The sequence below is a fragment of the Bombus flavifrons genome, chromosome 8 (genome assembly GCF_040668555.2).
Source record: "Bombus flavifrons isolate JBK064 chromosome 8, iyBomFlav1_principal, whole genome shotgun sequence".
NCBI classification, from domain to species: domain Eukaryota; kingdom Metazoa; phylum Arthropoda; class Insecta; order Hymenoptera; family Apidae; genus Bombus; species Bombus flavifrons.
The window spans coordinates 10688234-10707389 of record NC_138449.1 but is presented as its reverse complement, the minus strand read 5'-3'; the positions used below and the strand labels follow the sequence as shown (position 1 = coordinate 10707389).

General features: G+C 48.5%; 1 protein-coding gene across 1 annotated transcript in view; it reads right to left on the bottom strand.

Moving 5' to 3' along the window:
- Window positions 1-17948, bottom strand: part of Gfrl (Glial cell line-derived neurotrophic family receptor-like) — a 220476-nt gene extending 202528 nt beyond the window's left edge. Inside the window, exon 1 of the mRNA XM_069118701.1 lies at window positions 16776-17948. Coding sequence (XP_068974802.1) covers window positions 16776-17121 — 346 coding nt within the window. The 5' untranslated portion in view covers window positions 17122-17948. The remainder of the gene's footprint in view (window positions 1-16775) is intronic.
- Window positions 17949-19156: the final 1208 nt, after the last annotated feature.

Genomic DNA, 19156 nt, shown 5'->3' with positions numbered 1-19156 from the left:
GATAGTTAAAACAACGACGAGTCGCGAGGAATGCCGATACAATGCAGCAGGGTTGCCGCGACGCTAACAAGAATTAATTAAAACGGAATAACTAAAAAACCAGAAACCACTGAATAATTGTAGCCGGCTTCCAGCGTTTTTACAGCGGACCAGCCATTTCATAGCTAACACGAAATTCCCGACCGGTTCTGACGCGTGTAAAAAGCATCGAGTGAGAGATGGGAGAAGCCAGACGAGGAAGAGCAGGATACAAAAAAAAAAAATGCGTAAATTTGCGTAGAATTGTTTTCCTCTCGTTGGTCGAAAAATCGCGGGCTAGCAGCCGCGAAAGCCTGCTCGCGAGATATTAATAACGGACGCTGTAAATTTCGAGCGAACACGGTCCCCGAAAAAAAAAAATATCGTAACAAACGGTAAAGAAACGCGAATCGAATGGGTGTTTAGCGATGCTTCCCTTCTGGGCCACGTTTTCATAACGAATGGTAACGAAAAAAGAAGACAATTACGTTGGACGATCCGTGCGTTTTCGTACGACGTAGATCGGCTCGAAGTAGAGTCGGACGGGACTAGTCAGACCAGCCGCGAAACAGCTACGACGACGTGATCCACGTTTCGATCCTTTTACAAACAACGCGCCATCGTCGAGCGATACAATTTCTCATGCACGTTATAACGCGTCGCTGTTTGCAAAACGAGCCTTCGTATTTGCCCTAATGCATATTTGCGGGTTGATAACGCGCACGTACGGCGAACACGTGTTCTAGATTACAGAGCGTCGCCAGTCCGCAGCTTAACTCCGTGAAAGAGAATTCCAAATGCGTTCTTCATAACGGACGCTATAGTTTGCCGGTTGCTGAGAAAGCTCTCGAACGTAGAACGATCGAATCGAGATGGAATCGTGTCACTCGAAGTAACAGGCCGACGACGAGTCGTTATAAATAACGTTCGAAGTCTACGGAAATTTTCTCGACTGGAAATAACGAGCACGGTATCGAACGCGACGAATCGCACGATAGTCGGAGAAACTCGGTGTTTTCACTTTCCTTTCGCGTGAGCGCACCGCAGAGGCGAGCTCCTACCGAGGCTGATCAAATTTAGAACCGCGTATCGCGTGCAATCGCACCGACGTTAAAAATGGAAATACCTCGTGCTCGCGACTCGAACGCGATCACCGAGTGTCCACGATCGGTAACGACTCGCCGACGAATCGACACGCTGACGCAACAACAGTCACGCGACGCGAACTTTCCAACTTTTCCGCTGTCCGAGTTCTCCGCACGCTGCTCAATTTTTCCATCGACGAATTTTTCAACGACGTCTTCTCGATCGTCGGATCACAGATTTTTCATCGGTGTGTACAAAGCCAGCGAAATGGTCGAGAGGCACGCTTTCGCGAGATTTGCCGTAACCTTAAGTCGAAGGATTAAACAGGAAACGGCACGAGGGGCGGTGCTGCAATTCCGGCGCTTTTACGAGCCGCGATGGAAGCAAGGCAGTCGCGTGGCGATCTCGCGTAAACGCATTCCTTCGATACACAGAGGAGGCAGCCCCCTGATTTCCCGTTCGCATGACGAACTCGTGGTAACGATGTTCGCAACGGAGGAATCGCGTGTGCGGCGGTCGCGTGGCGTGCAAATTCGTCGTCATCGAGCGGGCCCTCGCTTCTCGCTCGGCAGTAAACGGTCAACCATGATTCCTCCGTGATTACGCGCGCCGGCGGCACTGGCGAAAGAATTACCAGCCCCGTAACGTCGAACGTAATTCTTGAAATTTTCTTCCACCGCTGCACGCACCCCCTTTCTCTCGCTTGCCAGCGGTCCTAATGGACCGAAATTTTTACGACTGGATCGTCCGCTTGACTTTTATCCTCAGGGAAATTTGCCCTCCGTGCGAAACAAGAAGCTCGTATGGGCTTTTGCGGAAGAAAATTGTACCAATTGAATAGAAAATTGTACCATCGATGTCGACGAGGCATCGTTTACCGCCGATATCGAGAAAACATCCAGAGGAGCTATCGCCGGCGTATGCGCCACGGCGCGTTCTTTTACGACGCTAAGCCGTGACTGCGATAGACTATCTAGGAACATCGATCGATCTTCTGTTTCGATATCGTAGGTCTCCTCCATTTCGTTATTTCCCAACGACGTCGTTTACCACGCTCGTATTCGCGTTGCCCGAGGAAACGTTCGATTCTCCGACTGTTCGTGGCGTCGCGTCGAAATCCGCGGTTGATACGCGTTATTTAGAAAAAATATTTGGAGGAGGAACGTTCGTCTAACGCGCCACGTTTCCACACTAATGAAAACTTGCCTCGTAACGTTTCCGCGGTAACGCGAACGTAATTGTCGCGCCTTTAGTCGCCGAATGGACGCTTTGATCCGCTTGGCGCGCACAGTGCAATAAGGAGGGTTAGCGTAAAAAGAGGCAGACTCGTTGGTAGAAGAAATCGACTCCGTGGTGGTTTACAGTGAAACTCGCGCGAAAACGATTTACGCAGTTGTCAAAGTTGGCGCACGATGCGACGTATGGCGGAACAACCAACAGCCTTTTCTCTGAAATCTATGACGAATTGCTGCGACAATTGCTAGTAAAATATCCTACGACTGCAGAAGTGAAAGAACTCGAACGCGTGCAATTTATTCCGATAACCTTTTCCGCTAAGCATCGGCGAACATGTACACGAACGGCTAAAAGAATCTGCAGCGTAGTCACGTTTTCAAATTCGTCAACTTCACCCTTTGTGCGTTGGCACGTCGCGATCGCGTTACCTATACGCAGGAAGCGATCGAAGGCAAAGGAATAAAAGCTGGCATCCACCTAATATTAATAGCCGTTGAGGATGTAAGATTATCCCAATTTTACGATACAGACTGCTGTTCATCTGCTATTTTTGAGAAGTTGGAATGAGAAATTTCCTATATTGCAAGTTATAGAATTTACAGTGCGGACCACGTGCACCGCCTATTTAGCATCTTAAGCACACAACATGACGGATGGTGACACAAAATGAGAACTCGACGATAGTAAGGGAATATAAAAGGGACATAAAAAGAGGTACAATCAGAGAAACTAATGGGAAGTATAATTAGTGGATAGATTAAGTATGCAGTTGCCGACTTGTGATGCTGTGTGTCCGTAAATGGACGGTAACCTTAGAACGGGAATTCGTGGAACGATCGACGCGCGTAAATTCGTGGCGGAACCGGTGACGGGGCATTCGACGTAGAACAGAGGGACTGGAAATGGGGCTGAAACGGGTGGCACGAGTTCCAAGAATATAAGAGGTAACGGCACGAGAACGAGCAGCCGGTTGGCGAGCGAAGGAAACCGGTCGCGATTAGATCTGGCGGTATGGCGAGCCGAGCCGAACCCTTCGACCAGGCTAGCCTCTTTTCGCGATAAGGCCTGCAAACGCGCTCGCGAAGCGAAGCTTTCGTGTCGAACATTGGCACAGGAACGTGGCCACCACCCTCCTCCTCTCCTCTCCTTGCGAGGCTCTCGGCCACCGAGATTTCCTGCCTATCGCGTCCAACGGGGGACGACGTTCTTCGTTTCTTTTTTCCTCCGGCCGATAATTTCTCCGTAAGCGTTGCTCGACGACGACGTTGCTTGCGCCCGTGACTCCGCAGAGTTGAGCGTCAAACTCGATTACACGGCGATACGTTCGCCTACTAGATCGGAATTTTAATCGACCGCCAGCCTCGATAATCTTTCCGGCACGTCCTATTCCAATCGGAGAGCGTAACGTAACCGCGAGCAAAATCCCACTGGAAATGGCGATTATCGTTCGAACGAGGTGCATCGATGGACTCGAGCGCGAGGAACGATCGACTAGAATTCGAGAGTTAATTGCACGGATGTTCCATCGTGTATTTGGGAAGATTCCGAGTCGTCGAGCAACGGAAACGAGGTGCTCGCTTCAAGCGGCTTATGTTATCAATTACTCGAAGCATTACACGGAGATTCGAAGCTTGGAGGAGTGCGTTCTGCGTGGTTAATTGGCACGATGTACACGAGTGCACGACGTGGCATGGCGGTGAATCGGCGCCTAGACGCTGCCTACGCTCTGGCTAAAATTTCAAAGCTAGCGCGTGATTTAATTGCCCGCCCGTATGGAATCCGGCTTGCGGCAGATCCCGCGATCGGCAGCCCGCGAATCCCGCCGGCATAAACAACGGAATTTCAATAACGCGCCGCGATCCAACTACCGCAGATTGTTCAATTTTCACAAATCCTACCGGTTCCACGTAACAATGTGGCGCAGACAACATCCAGTTCCGATTTCCCTTCATCAAGATTCGGAAAACCCTCCGCGCAGCGATACGCGGGTAATTCGAATTTTCAAAGGTAAATGAATCGCCGGCTATGATCGAAGGTCTGTACCGTATACCGGACGATAATTCACCGGCTCGAAGCGAGAATTCTATCGGTATCTGGAGAATCAGGGATGCAAAGTACGGTGAAAACGCGTGGTTATTTAACACGGAGCGTACGACCGTACATGCAGTGCCCTGAGTAACGTTTCGAACAATTGCCACGTTACTAGAACGAGCTTTAAATATTACGCGTCCCATTTCCATTCGCAACTCCTTTCTAAGCAGACAGATAGCAGAGGCAGATAGCGGCACACGGGTAAGACTGATAAGGAATCGACATAACGTATGACGTTATCGCTACTTGTAAATAACATATCGCTCGATCGAGATCTCTTTGACACATAGTTTAAGCGCACGCGTACCCAGTGATTATTCGAGATCGATCTCCTCGAAAACAGAGCTTCCGTGGGAAGAGATTTCATTGCACGTGTAACTTCGACTTATTTTAAATCTTTACGCTCGCTGTCGAATTTTAATGGGTGAAGCTTTCGCGCCACCCTTTACCGTCGTCACGGCGCGTAACCGCGTGCACGCGTTCAGTGTTGAAATATTCAGTTACGCCGCGGTTACATGGTCGATGGAGCGTGGATGATCGATTATTAAATCCGGTTACAAAACGAACCTGGTTCGTCGGAGAAAGATATTATTGATGCAGCTGGTGTCGATGTATGCGGATCAAGACGCGAGATAGAGAGGATCGTGGTGCGTTCCTGCAAACACATCAACGCGCGAAAGGACACACAAACGCGTTAGACACCTGGGTAATTGCGTTACATAGCTGGCGCATGTACCGAGGCCAGGCACGTTCGATAAGTCGTGCCGAAGGGCTTGCGAATATTTACGCCCTGTTTACGTCGAGCTTAGCCACAAATCCGCCGGTATAATTCATAATTCGCCGTTGCAGGGAGGGAAATCGACTTTTCCCACGGCGAGCATTTACGTTTGGCCGTGGCTTTAAACGCGAACGCGATACGATTCGGTTCGGTTGCCATCGCGCGAAAGCAATGTGCACGGCGTGCTGGGGATCGATTCAAGTCGCACGGCTATTTTATTCCTTCCCCTGGCCTTTTCGCGTCGGAAAACCTATGAAAAATTCCCTCGAAAGAAAATGGAAAAGTTTAACGGCCGAGGCCCCTCGCGATTCTATCGTGTCTCTTTATTTAACTTTCGCGCGCGGTTACAAAGAAAAAGGTTAATCCACGGGCCAACCGTCCTTCTTTTCTTTGTTTATAGCTTCCATTTATGGTCTATCGGCGTTCCGTACGTAGCGCATTCCCGATGGCTTTGAACCGAACGTTTTCGGTATTTCGAGCGATCGGAAGAAGACGTGTGTTCTCTGCAACCGGAGTAGAAAATGAAAACTTAGCGCATCGACGGCTTTGAAACGCGTAAAGAACGTAAACGCCGGCGGCATTTCAGCGCAGCTCCACCCTCGACGAACGGTTAATTAAATATACGCGCGCGTATATCGAGCCGTTGTTTGTTCGTGTCGATAATTGCGATGCTAATTACATTTCACAGAAGAAGCGAGAACGGACTGCCATAGGCGGGTGTCGTTCGATAAATCGCGTCAAAGGCCGAGGATATTCACGCCCTACTTGTCAGTGGATTTATTTAAAAGTCATATCGACGTCGAGCGTTTTACGCCGGGAGAAAAACACCGTGCCGACACCAGCACCGAATAATACCGACGATTGCGTTAATTGGTCCGGAGCCTACCAATGTCACGGCTTTCGTTATTTCCCACGGCGCGCAGTTAATCCCTCGGCTAACCCAGAAACCTGATAACCCCTATCCGCTCACCGATCAAAGGATTTTATTCGTCCGAATCGTCTATGAGAATGGAGTGTTCGACCTCGAAATACCAACGCCAACTTTGGCTGGCTGCCGCTCTCTTCTCCTCGATCTCGCGTTCTTCGAACAAACTTCTTCGCCGGCTAACAAATCCAGACTACCTTCCACGTTTAGCCGAATTATTTATCCGCCAGTGGTTCATTATCGGAACTCCTCGAAATCACCAATTCTCCGGTGAACCACGATTCCGTCTAGTTATACGCGCGTCAAAGAACGCCCTTTCCAGAAGAAAATAATTGCATTGTGCTTGAACAGCGAGCGATCGCGCGGGGGAGTGGAATGGCAAATCTCTTTGAACGAGCTCGCGTCAAAAGGAAGGAACGTTTACAGGGACGTTTATCGCAAGCTCGCGCCGAAATCGTTCACCCGTATAAAGAGTAATCGTTCGAACCTCGTGGAGAAGAGAAAGTTACGCTCGTCGAACGACCAACCGTTGCTCGCTCCCGGTTCTTCGCGCGTATTTCACGAGCCCGTAAAAAAGTCTGTCCGGTCTCTCTCTCTCTCGTTTAGACGGCTGTATTCCACTGCAAGCCTTACATCGTCACCATCGTATCTCTTATCCAGGACCGTTCGCGGCCATTCGCGCATCATCTCGCAAAGCCGGTGCACACCTTGTGTCGCTTCCGGCTGGTTTACGAGCAACGAACTGCCGAACAGGGAAAATTATTGAATTCGAATGATACCCAAGTCCAACGAGTTGACGCCAACGTACGATTATATCGTATTATATCGCGTCGAAACAACTATTCGCTGGAGAGACTAGCACCGATCGAGAGAAGTACAAAAATCGCAAATTTCTCAGACGCGCTGTTTACTCGATCGATATTCGCCACCGATCATAATCACTTTGATGTTAGAATGCCAAATTTCGCGGCGAATCGTTTCACTTACTTTCGTAGTATGGTATATTTAAAGGATATGTTAACTGTGCAACGATTCTTGCTAATATTAAATTCACCTGGACCGATCGTCGACATCCTCCCACGTTATCGATTCACCCTCGACTTGGACACACGTCGACGTCGTCAGCAGATCATCCAACCTAACTAATAAGCGCCGATATCTACAATTTTTTGAACGACTTTTAAATCTAACGTTTATCCAACGCACTCAATGACCGACATATCGAATTTCCACATCCATGTACACGCATATATATGAATACATACATATACGAAAGAGACCAGCCCGTTTACAGTAAACAAATGAATAAATAACATGGTAGATTTGTAACGATGCGAGTTCGACGTATAATCCGATGAATTCCAGGATCTCCATTGTATATTCCAATATAAGCAGCTCGCTCGGTTGGCTCGCTGATACATAGCAGCGCATTTTTTCTTTTTTTTTTTTTTTTTGTTCTCCACGCGCCTTTTTTTTCGTCGTGTCACCGAGAATCGCGTTACCAAACGAGGGAAGATCATCTGTTCCAGGCGAACGCGCATCCGAAGCCAAAAGTATCCGATAACGGGTCGAAAAAGCAGACGGGAGAAAAAAGCAACGATTTTAATTTTACGCTGGTTGCAGCTGAAACAGGTACTGAATTCACGGTATGGTTTTCAAAATCCACCGAACAATGGTCGGAATCAGATTCGTTGTCAATCTCTGTTCAGCCCCGGGCAGCTATAATATACGAGGGGCTGAAGTCCGGCGGACGTTAAAACACTCGCTGTTGCTCGCGAGCGAGAGCGGCTTCGCTCGCGTTTTAAAGAGGACCTGTCGATCCCGATCGAATCTCCTGATCGATCCTCGACCCTCGGGTCTCGCGTTACGATCGCTCGAATCTGACCCCGGTGACTAAACGAGAGGTAGTTTCGTTGAACTCGATTACCCGGTTCGTTGATGCCTCGTAAATAACGCTGCCAAGTTCACAGAGATCGCGAAGGCCGCGTGAAAACAGCCGTGCATCGTCGAGATACTCGGCTTTGCATCTCTACTTTCTCTCTCTCTCTCTCTCTCCATCTCTCCTTCTATCTAGCTTTCGACGATATCCATCGTTAAATACCGAACGACCAACGTTTACGAACGCACTAGAAGAGACTCGGAAGTTGGGCGCTTAATCATCGATAAAGGAGAAGATCGGCGGATCGAAATTTTGTAAAGAGTCTCTTTAAACATGGTATTTTAGAAGGCGAGCACAGCGTGAGCTGCTTCGGAAACTTCTCGCCAACGTCTTTTACGCGAAAGGATTAACTTCATCGGGTTGATAGATCGATCTACTTGGAGGCGGATACTTTAAACGTATAGCTTTAACCTGTTGTACTACAGGTAGTCAGATGTAACTACGCGCGCCGCTATTAAACTTACGTTCCTTTCGCTCGGATCGAGTAGCAGACACGGTATAAATAGTGTCTCCTTTGTGTTAGAAATTTATAGCTCCCACGATACTCTTAAATTAAAGCATCAAAGACCGGTCGAACCAGTGACGATAAGGAACACGAAGCATCGTAGCGCTTTTAGCAGGTACTGAATCAAAGCCGAAATGTGCTTGTCGCGTTTATAAGCTCGCGAATTTACATCGCGTATTTGCCATTTTCTACCAATTTGCTCGTCGAAAATATCGAGCAAATGGTAAATCGAGCAAGCTGTAAAGTTTGACTTGCGAATATGATTTATTTATTGGCAGATCGAGCTACGTAACAGCGCGCAACGACTGACGTACGTCGTACGGATCGAAATTAGCAGAAACTTTGTTGCGCGTTATGTAACTTATTAAGGAATAATCAATTTGAGTGGAAAGTTACGGCGGAGCATTTGCCAGGGACTAGATGCCATTGCAGGTTAAACGTCACTTGCTCAAGATTCACGGGAGGATGGTTAGCCTTCGACGATTTTCACGGGGGATTCGAATCCATTTCTTCGTCTTCCATTTTTCCCAGTACCAAGATGTCCGAAGCTACCAAAGTATCCTTCTGGATAAGTATCGTCTGACATGACCGACGTGTGCACTCAGTAGCGGTCAGTGGGTGTTGGCTACTGGTCGCTTTCTCCAAAATCCTTCGTCTCTGCTGTCTGACCACCGTGAACATTTTCCCAGAGTTGCCAGCTACTCGCACGAACAGTGTCCACCTCGAATTTCAACGACAAAAGTTAGCGTACCGTTTCGACGTTCGAAAATACGTTCCCGAGGCTTGGAAAAAATCTCTATTTCGAAGAATAATCGGAACAGAACGATTCTATGAGAAATTCTACCGACAAGAACCATCCAATTTTCCAGGGGATGAATTTCTGCGATAAAAAAGAATGCGAGAACTCCGAAAACAGAACTCGAAGCGGCGAAAGACGATGCTGGAATGCGAACAGTGGAATTGCAATAATAGAAAAGGCGATAAAAAACATTTAAAAAAGCGATTGCAGTAATAAAGAAGGATGCAAAGATTTTGCCAAAGGAGGAAATATGAATATACGAAGAAAATAGCGCGACAAATTCTAGCAATGGGAAAACGTAAGTTGTCGATCAGGAAATACGACCCGATATATATATATATATATACGTGAATTGGTATCTCCTACGATATGAATGACATCGAATATTCGAAGAATAAGATACCACCTTGCCTTGTAATCTTATTGAACGAGGGTCGATGTTCCCGTATAAATACCCACTTCTGCGACTCGTACAACTCGATTTACAAACACGAATAGCCTTTTTGCGAGCAGGTGAAATTTCCCGCACATAATATGTCTGTAGGATGATCAATGGCAGTTATGGGTATCGCGGAGCTCATTCTACCCCGTTCTCTTGTTCCTGGGCAACACTTTCGTCAGAAGGTTGGCTCGCAGGCCGAGTTTCAAGCAGAGAACTTGTGCCTGTACGACGCTCGAGTCCTCGTCGATATTGATTTCCTCGCAACGTTATTTACCTCTCTTTTCGCGCCCTCTTACGACGCTCGTTTCTCTATATTACGTCGTTACGGTCATTCGATGTCCGACAAATCAACTTCGTTCGGCAAATTGGAATACGAGTTGGTCGCAAGACTGGCACACTTTTCGCGCGATAAAATTCTCGAATATCCGAAACTAGACACACCTGTTTGAACGTTCGTTGTAGTTTATCGTGTCGTACGAAATATAAAACGTTTTGAAATTTCATCGACGCGACTTTTAATGAGACACGACTATCGTGATCACATCGGTACGATTTGAAATCAATTTGACAAGATATATAGAGGTTAGATGATATTCATCGCGAACGTGTATTTGATAGAAAAGTAGTACGCAGCATGAATATCCATTTTAAGCGCGCGATAAATATAACTGCACTGCATATTGAGGTTTGTTAATACGATGGATAACTGACTGTTTAAATACTTTTGTGATCTCTGCGAGATGCGTACTTGTACTAAATATCTTGTAATCCCTATATAATTTCCGAAATTGTTTCAAACTTCACCGACACGATCACAATGATAGTAGAGTTGTACAACAATACCGATGAAATTTCAAAATGTTTCGTACAACGAAATAATATGTATAATAAAATGTATCTACGTGCATGAAGGATAGCTACGGTTACTTTCGACGACCTTTTGTATATAATATAACAACTGGAATACGCGAGCGTTGCAACGAAGAAAATTACTGGAAAACCGAATCGCGGGAAAATACGAGGAATAAAGCGTGGTACGTAAAAGCTAGTCGGCTCTTTCCATCGACTGCGCGACGCTTTCATACAACAGCACGGTTAAACGTGACGCGTGCAAACCACGATAATAAAGTATACAGCTACGACGATCCGAAGCATCGCCGCGTGGCAGCAAAATTTTTCAAAAATATATTTCACCCGACGACCGGGTCCCGAGTGGCTGACCGTAACCGAGCTCTTCCACTGGCAGCGGTACACAGTGGAACAAGCCGGCGAGGGTCAAACGCAATCCGGCTAATTTCCATTTCTGTTAATCAAACGCAAATTTCATTACATTAAAAGAGCGACCCTTGACCGAGGTAAAGCAAAAATCTGTCCAATTAAACGAGGAGAGTGCGGCAAGCGGCGTTTTAGCGTTTTCACAGGACAACCGAAACGTATAGGAGAACGAAGCAAAAAGCGACTCCTTCGCTTTCTTGTCGTTGGATTCGGTATTAATGGGCTTTGTTCGAGAGAAATCGATCTCGAACGACCATCGTCTCGAATTACAACGGATGAAAATCAAACAGCCAACCGTATCGCCTATTACCAACTTCTTCGTCTGTTTTTTCGTCTGCTTATTGGATTTCTAATCGCTGCTTAAGCATCGTTAAGAGGGGAAAATCTTCGACAAGAACAAAGTTAAACTCGATGCTGGAACCTCCTAAACGTGGAAAGAAGTTGGCAAGTAAAATTCCATAGGGGAAGAGTCGCGAAGGATACGGCGAATAGACTCACTTGGAAAGTTCGACTCGGTCGGCAAGGCGAAAAACCTTGGAAAAAGGGCGTAAATGGGAAATACGGAAAGCGGAAAACGAGAAAGAGCCGGCCGACTGGCGCTGGTTCTCGAGCAACGACGAAGAAATTGCTGGAAGGAATGCGCCACTTGCTCGCGAGTGAACGCCGTTGAAAGTCAATTCCTCGCGCGGTGTACACGAAACGTCATCCCGCGTGATTAACGATCACGGAATTAATTTCGAGCAGCGACAGAGCAAATACTTCGGGGATTAAGCGTCCGGGGGTTGTCTTTGTTTTTCCGTTCGGGATTCCCTATGAAATATGTATAAAGCGTGTCCCGGTTACGGGCGACGACCGAATTACGAGCGGCAATCTTCAAGATCGAGGATTAATCAAACGCGGTCGTTTAATCAAATCGAGCCGCCTAGTCTATCGGCCGACCCGATTTCCCTCGATCCGCTGCGCGCCGGAGACGTTCTGTAATTCTCTAATAATATCGGCAAACGAGATTTCGAATCTGTTTCCTCCTGCGATTAATCCTCGGCGCAACCGACGGAAACGCAAAAGTACCAAGATGAATAAATCTAGATTGCCGAGCTGACGTTTCGTGTTTTCACGAGCCAACGACTTCTAGCCGTATCCACGCCAGAAACAGTCGAGTGGCGTTGTCGAGCCAGCAGAAATAAAAATTCCAGGACGAATAAACGCGTCCCGTTTGCAATCGGAAAGTTAACAAGAAGGCTCGCGAATCGTTTCAACGATCGAGGTCACGGCGAAGGGACGAGTTCAAAGGGAACCGCCGTATACATCGGGTCAAGGAGGCCGAGGTTGCCAGCCAATTAATTAGTCATTTCTTTGACGAGGATTCTCGTAGTTCGAGGTGTTCTCTTTGCCGCGATACGAGTAGTAATAACAGCGCCTCTTCGAACTGACGGTGCGGCCAGCAGAATCGTTCGTCGAGGAAGCGAAACGAGGTCGAGTCAAATAAAATAGGAGAGCGCGGGACCATCTTCCGGTACCATCTTCGTTTCCGAGGGAACTTGCTTGAAATCGAGGATCGCGCGTACAACGCGGTAACTCGATAAAACACCCGTAAATATTTATGGGACTTGCCTAGTACGCGTTTGCTAACGAATCGATAAAACGATCGTGTAAATTTTTCATCGAATAACTGCGTCTTCTCCGAGAGTCGATCAGCACGACGACAGAGAGCAGAAACCGCGATTTTGAACGGCAAACGGTATGCAAGTGTCGTCTCGCGAACACGTATGGCGTAGGTCACGTTTCGCGCTATCGTAGCGGACTGGATGCAGAATGTTTAGAACCGAACTGGTGCTATCGCAGTGCTCTATCGAAGCCAGCACGCGACGTTCGAATTTATTTTCGATAATGAAATTTTGCCGAATAATTAATTACGGGGATCGAACAGGCCCGGGAAATCAAACTGTTCCGTAATTTAATGGAACGGGCCGCTATCGGAACCGTTCGTTGCGATATCGAAGCGTTCTTTTAAATCGCGCCCTCGTCTGACTAATGGCATTGCCGCGCGAAAATATGCGCATACGTTTCCAAGGCTGGCTACCGAAACAGTAAAACCAAATGGAATACGTACGCAGGGCAACGACCAGCCTGACTTTTATACGTTGCGTGGCTCACGTGGAATATTAAGTTTTATACAAGATGCGAGCGTGCAGCCTCGTTCTTTTTTTACTCTTTCCCTCGAGCAATTAATAACGCTAAAAAGAAGAGAAACGAATCGTTCGAGAAGGCGTACGTGTAAAATCTAGATGCTTTGGAAAACCCTAGAGCAGAATCACCGATGGAAACGCCAGAGTAAGGGAAACAGACCACGCGAACGTAAACAGTATCCTCGAGCGTATTCGATCACTCTACCGCGATTAATTAATCACGCCGGACTATAGGTGTCCATCGAAGCGGCACAGCGCTTAAGATTTTCTCGCGTAGAACTACAATAGATACGCGTTTCCACTGAAAGTTCAGTTTCCCAGGAGATACGAACGACCACGAGAGATGTTCGAGTAGCGGGATACGCGCGATGGTAGCGGGATACCGAGCGCAGGGAAGAAACCAAGGGTTGTTTATTCTTGCGGCGAACGTCGATTCGATTCGACTGATGCGAAAAATTTGAGAATCGCGATGGGATAAACGAGAAGGTGACCAGGGGGTGGAGCAGAGGAATTCGAAGGCACTCCGAATTTATGCGAAAGCAACCTCGTTACGGTGCGGCTGGCAAAGTAGGTCGCATGAAAATAGCGAGGACGTTTAAAAGCGCCTCACCGTGCGATTTAACGTCAATGGGCCACTTCTCGTTCCCCTCTTTTCTTTTTATCCGTAGACCGCGCGCGCCTCCTTTTTCTCGGGCGCAGCCCGTTCTCTCTGTCTCCCCTTTGCGCGCGTTTCTTCCTTCTTGCGAGCTGACTCGCGACATTTAAACCAGGAGTCGTACAACGACGGTGGCGAGCGCTTGGAAAAATCTTTGCCCGTTCTGGCCACGAGCGAGCGAGAGAGCGAGCGAGCGTGCCTGCGCTTTTTTCGGAGAAGGATTCCTCCTCGACGGGCTGTCGCCTTCTGTTCCACACGCTTTCGTGCCTCGACGCTTCGCAACGTTGCCCTCTCTCGTCCCGGCGCCCATCCCTTTCTCGCTCTGTGCCGACCTTAAGTTTCGTTTTCAAGCGACTGCGCTCCGCTACGAATTCAACACGACGTTTCTTCGGACCGGTTAATTAGTCCGGCGGTTTAAAGCGTGGTCACGCTGCCCTGATCGATTTACGAGAAAGATGCGGTGTGTCCGGAAGAAGAACGAACAGCGCTATAGCGAACGAATATCGTTACAGTTTTCCTCGATGGAATCAGGATACTGTATCGAACACACATGTCACGTCAATCGCGTTAGGTCGTTCACATTTTCTATCGAGTTTAATCGTGATTTGATATGCAAGGATCGCAAAAGTTATATATTTTCATGTAAAAATATATATATATATATATATATATAGTTGTATCTACATATAAATTAATTTTGCGCAATTGATTATCTGGAAATATAAATACATTCGGTATATACGAACGCACCAACGCTATAACGAACGAGGTGGTGGAACCAATTACATTCGTTCTAGCATGGCCGATTGAAATTGAAAACTACCGTCCCGTTTAAATTCCAACGTTAAGGTTAACGCTGTTCTTTTTTTACAGTTACATCGGAATCGAATCAAATCCATCACTTGTGAAACTCCTTCGAGATACATCAGGAGCAAAGAGGCGATTTCCATTCTCGTGAACGCAACGACGAGACCGAAGAACGGAGCAACGAGGGCGAAACGAAACGAAAAGAGGTGGACGGGGTATCGTTCACCCTCGACCTTCGACAGAAAGAGAGAGCAGGAATATAAAAGGCCGATGAAGCCGATCGTCTTTCATTACTAACACTCTATGAGCACGTACGCGATATTTCGCCAGCGAGGAATTCCGTGATGGGGTATAAATGACTTCCTCCCTGAAACTTACTCACTGGTTATAGACGCGCCGGATAACCTTCGATCGTGGCTGACCTCGATCCAAGTTCATCCCATGTAGGGGCCGAAATGCCCGCAGACACCGCTCGCTTCCTACGACAACGTCGACCGCCGACTGTTCGCGTGTGTCCCGCTAAGTACCGTTGTCTCCATTAACCTCGCCGAAACCGAGAAGACTTAAAAGAACGGATCGTCCTGGTTTCCGCCGCAACTAGGAACTGCGGTAACGATAAAATACCAGCGACCGGTACGCTCTATCTATCCTTTGTTTTTACTTCCGTGAACTTGAAGAGCTACGATATGGAGGCTGGTCGAGCGAGTAACGTTCGTTTCCGACAATGGGTACTCGTTCGAAGAGAAACGAAAGAGAAGAAATGATCAAATATAGCGGGAGAGGAAGGTTAAGGGGTAACGAGGTTTGTGGTTTCTTGAATACGGAGAAAATAAGGGTGGAGAAAGAGTTGACGAAGGCGGTAGAAGGTGGTTCCGAAGCCGGTCGTATAATCCTCGAATATGAATAACGAACAGGCACGTTGAAAAGACCGTGGCCCATAAATTCGAGTTAATTAAAGATATCGATCCAGGAGGCAGCGTAAAGAATATTTTCGAGCTAGTTTTCGCGGATGAAAAGCCACGACGTCGACGGTTAGTTCGACGTTTGTTCGAGCGTCCGTAGCTTGGACGAAGATTAATATATGACGGAAACGTTGGTTGGTTAATTAGCGGAAAAATCAGGATAGAGGAAGAAGAGCCGACTCGTTTCTTCCCGGTATTTCTTCGGAGAAAGAAATTGAAAGTAGAAGGAGATCTGAAAAGGCTGCGAGAAAAGACGAAGGGGTGGTCGGGGGTGACTCGCATTCCGCTTGAAAACAGGCCACTCGATTACGCGGTTGTTTCGCCACTTAAATTACCACCACATTGAACTCGCGTCGATAAACCGTCGTTGTTGAATTAATAACTGATCCTAATTGAATTAATAATCCGCTCATCCCTCTACGGAAATTGTAATAGCTGCTCGGTGGCTAACAAAATACGGCCAAGCTATACGTACAGTTATTGGTTCCTGTTCAATTATTGACTTCCCTTCTATCTCTCCCCTTGCCCTTCGCCTCGTCTCCATTGGAATGTTCTATCAAATCACCGGCAAAACGAATGTTCATAAAAAAAAAAAAACGGAAACGAGCTTCGTCGAACACACTTCCCGATACCCAAACTACCACTTTACCTACATTCGCCTATTCGATTAATCAACGAGCGCAAATCCAACGACGAAAGTACCGAAGTTTTTTCCAAAGTATCACCGATTGTACTCTGTGTCGCGCTGAAGAGCAGCGAAACTAACTTCGCGAAACAAATAGCGGACGACCTTCGACTTTGTATCGAACGAAGACGCGGGATCGAGGTACCGCGACTGTTTACGAATCACCCCGGCGAGCCAATGTCAACAAACGCGATTCCCTACCGACGAGCGTGTTCTTGTTGATTACGCGACAAAGTTGACCGAGATATTTCGAGCAAAGGGCAGTTTCGTCGAATCGCAGGGAACGCAAACGGAAAAGTATAGCCTAAGAAAAGTGGGTTTTTCTCAAAAGCCAGACAAAATTCTCAAAACGATATTCAAGGAATAAATCTTAGAACGAAACTTACCGCTTCTCCCCGTTGGCGTCGGCGCGGACGTGGATCTTCCGGTTGGCTCCGGGATCGGGAATATCAGGTCGCAGCACTCTCTCTCGGGGAACTCGCTGGCGCGAGTGCACCTACAGCAGCAGAAGAGCACGACGAGAGCCGCGGCGACGCTCGTCAGCAGCGTCGAGCGCGCGAGCAACGTCCCGACGACACGTGACATGACTCGTCCCATCAGATCATGATACGGCATTGAGGACGACCTGCTGTCCTTCAGCCTCTCCGCAACGCGCTCCTCTTCGACGCTTTCAACGGCCACCGGTCGACCAGTCGGACGACTGAGACGAATCCCGCGGCATCCGCGCGACATTCTCTCGTCGTCCGTCTCATCGTGCGACGTCTCCTCCACCTTCGATGAGATCCAACCAAACCGAACACTCGTCGTTGTATCCACGCCGGGATATCGGCCGGCGATCGTGTCCACACTTATTTTCCCCTTCTTTCTCTCTACCTTTCTATTTCTCTATCTTTCGCTTTCTTCTCTTCTCTCTCGCTCGTACGAGGCAAAACGCGCACACTTTGCAGGATTCTACGATTCCCGATCACGATCGATCAAACACTTTCCTCGCGATTGCACGACCAACGTGGAACTTGTACTCGAGAACAACCTAAAAAGAGGATCTTCGTACGGTGATCGAGGACCTAGTTCGCGTGGCGTGAACTTCGTCCCGACGCGACGCACCGAACAGCCTCTTCAACCTCGACCCGATCTCGTGATTCCGTTCGCGAAAGAATCTTCGATCGATCACACGCGCGATTCACGACGCGAGACGCGAACCAACCGCGATGCTGGACGGTATCGAGAAACAAACGGAAATCCGCACCAACTCTGCCGATCACGACGAGGATCGCGACTCGCGCTTCGAACGATATGTGGCCGTGTACAGGAAGATGTGTGCGCGCGCGCGTGTGTGTGTGTATGCCTCCGTGCGTGAAAAAGTGTGCGGCGATTTGGAGTACGACGGGGTGTTAGCGTGGCTGCAGAAAACGATGCGGCAAAATTCGCGCACTCGGTCCTCGTGTCGCGTTCCGAACACACTTGGCGCGCGCGTGCTCGCCAACCGAGCGTGCTTTCGAGTCGAGACCGCGTCGCCACGGCGTCCCGACGCCCAATGACGACCGCACCGTGTTAGACCGACGGCCGCGCGACTACCACCACCCCGCCAACCCTCTGCCGCCCTGCTTCTACCGTCGCTACCTGCTCTCTCTCCCCCTACTCTCCCCCGACACAACTTACACACGATAGTTTCTGCGCGAAAGTGTGCGCGCTCTTCGCGTTCCGAAGGCTGCGAGAGCGGCGTTCTCCCGCTTTGCCTCTACGTGTCCTTGCACGCTACGCTCGCTCCACGTTCGCCTTACGCTTTGCCCCAGGCTCGTATGCGCAGACCGGGACTAACCTCTCCGTGTGTTCCCCTTTGTAGCCGCTCGTAACACGGCATTCAGGTGCTCGCAGGGGAACGCACACCTGCCAGCGCTACTGGTCTCCGGGGTGCACGCGCGAAACGCGTACCTGATTCGCAGGCGCAATCCCCGATGGCCACTCTTATCTGTCTACCTTCGCGTCGTTCGCGCTTCTCCATTCTATCCTCTCTCTTCCTTCCGTTTGTTTCTCTCGAAAGCTCGGGTGCTTTTTTTTACTTTTGCAGGTTGAGACAACGACGCGAGACCGCGTGGGTTCTGTCTCGTTCGAGTGACCAACGCATTAGTCGCGATGCATTTTTAAGGATCGTCGAAGGTGGTAATCCAGTGCGCGTGAGATTGTACAGATGCCCGGCTTTCGAGCGTGCAAAGAGTTCAAGGATGGCAAGCGAAACGACGCTACGCTGTTTCAAAGTACAGGGACGTTGTTACTAGAAGACCTGACCGCAAAGTGGACAAGAAGAGAGCAAGGAACAATGCGGTACTTTTCCAGCAATTGGAAATGGAACACAGCGATACCTGCGATCGTTAAAAATTTCCAACTATGCTGCTTTCTATGTATTCTATATGTGTTTTCTCATGGAATATGCTTTCTCTTACAAACGGATGTCGATACGATATAAAAAATGAAGAATACGCGTCCGCCACGTGGTGGAGCGCGTAGGCGCGCTCGTACTCGTTGCGTGTTTCTTGCCCGTAAGTTCGGCTTGGCCCGATATCGGTGTCCGTAGTTATTGGGCCGGCGTGCACATCGTGTCGACCGTGTCGGTGTGTCGGAATCGAGCACGTACATTCGGATGTTCGCCGATGTGGCGGTACGCGTCGTGCTGCTGGCGTACGTGTCGATGTAACACGATTCCACTGGAGTTCGTAGAAACGACAACGTCCGAGCGGATCCGAGGGATTCCGAGCGGAGAAACATCCCC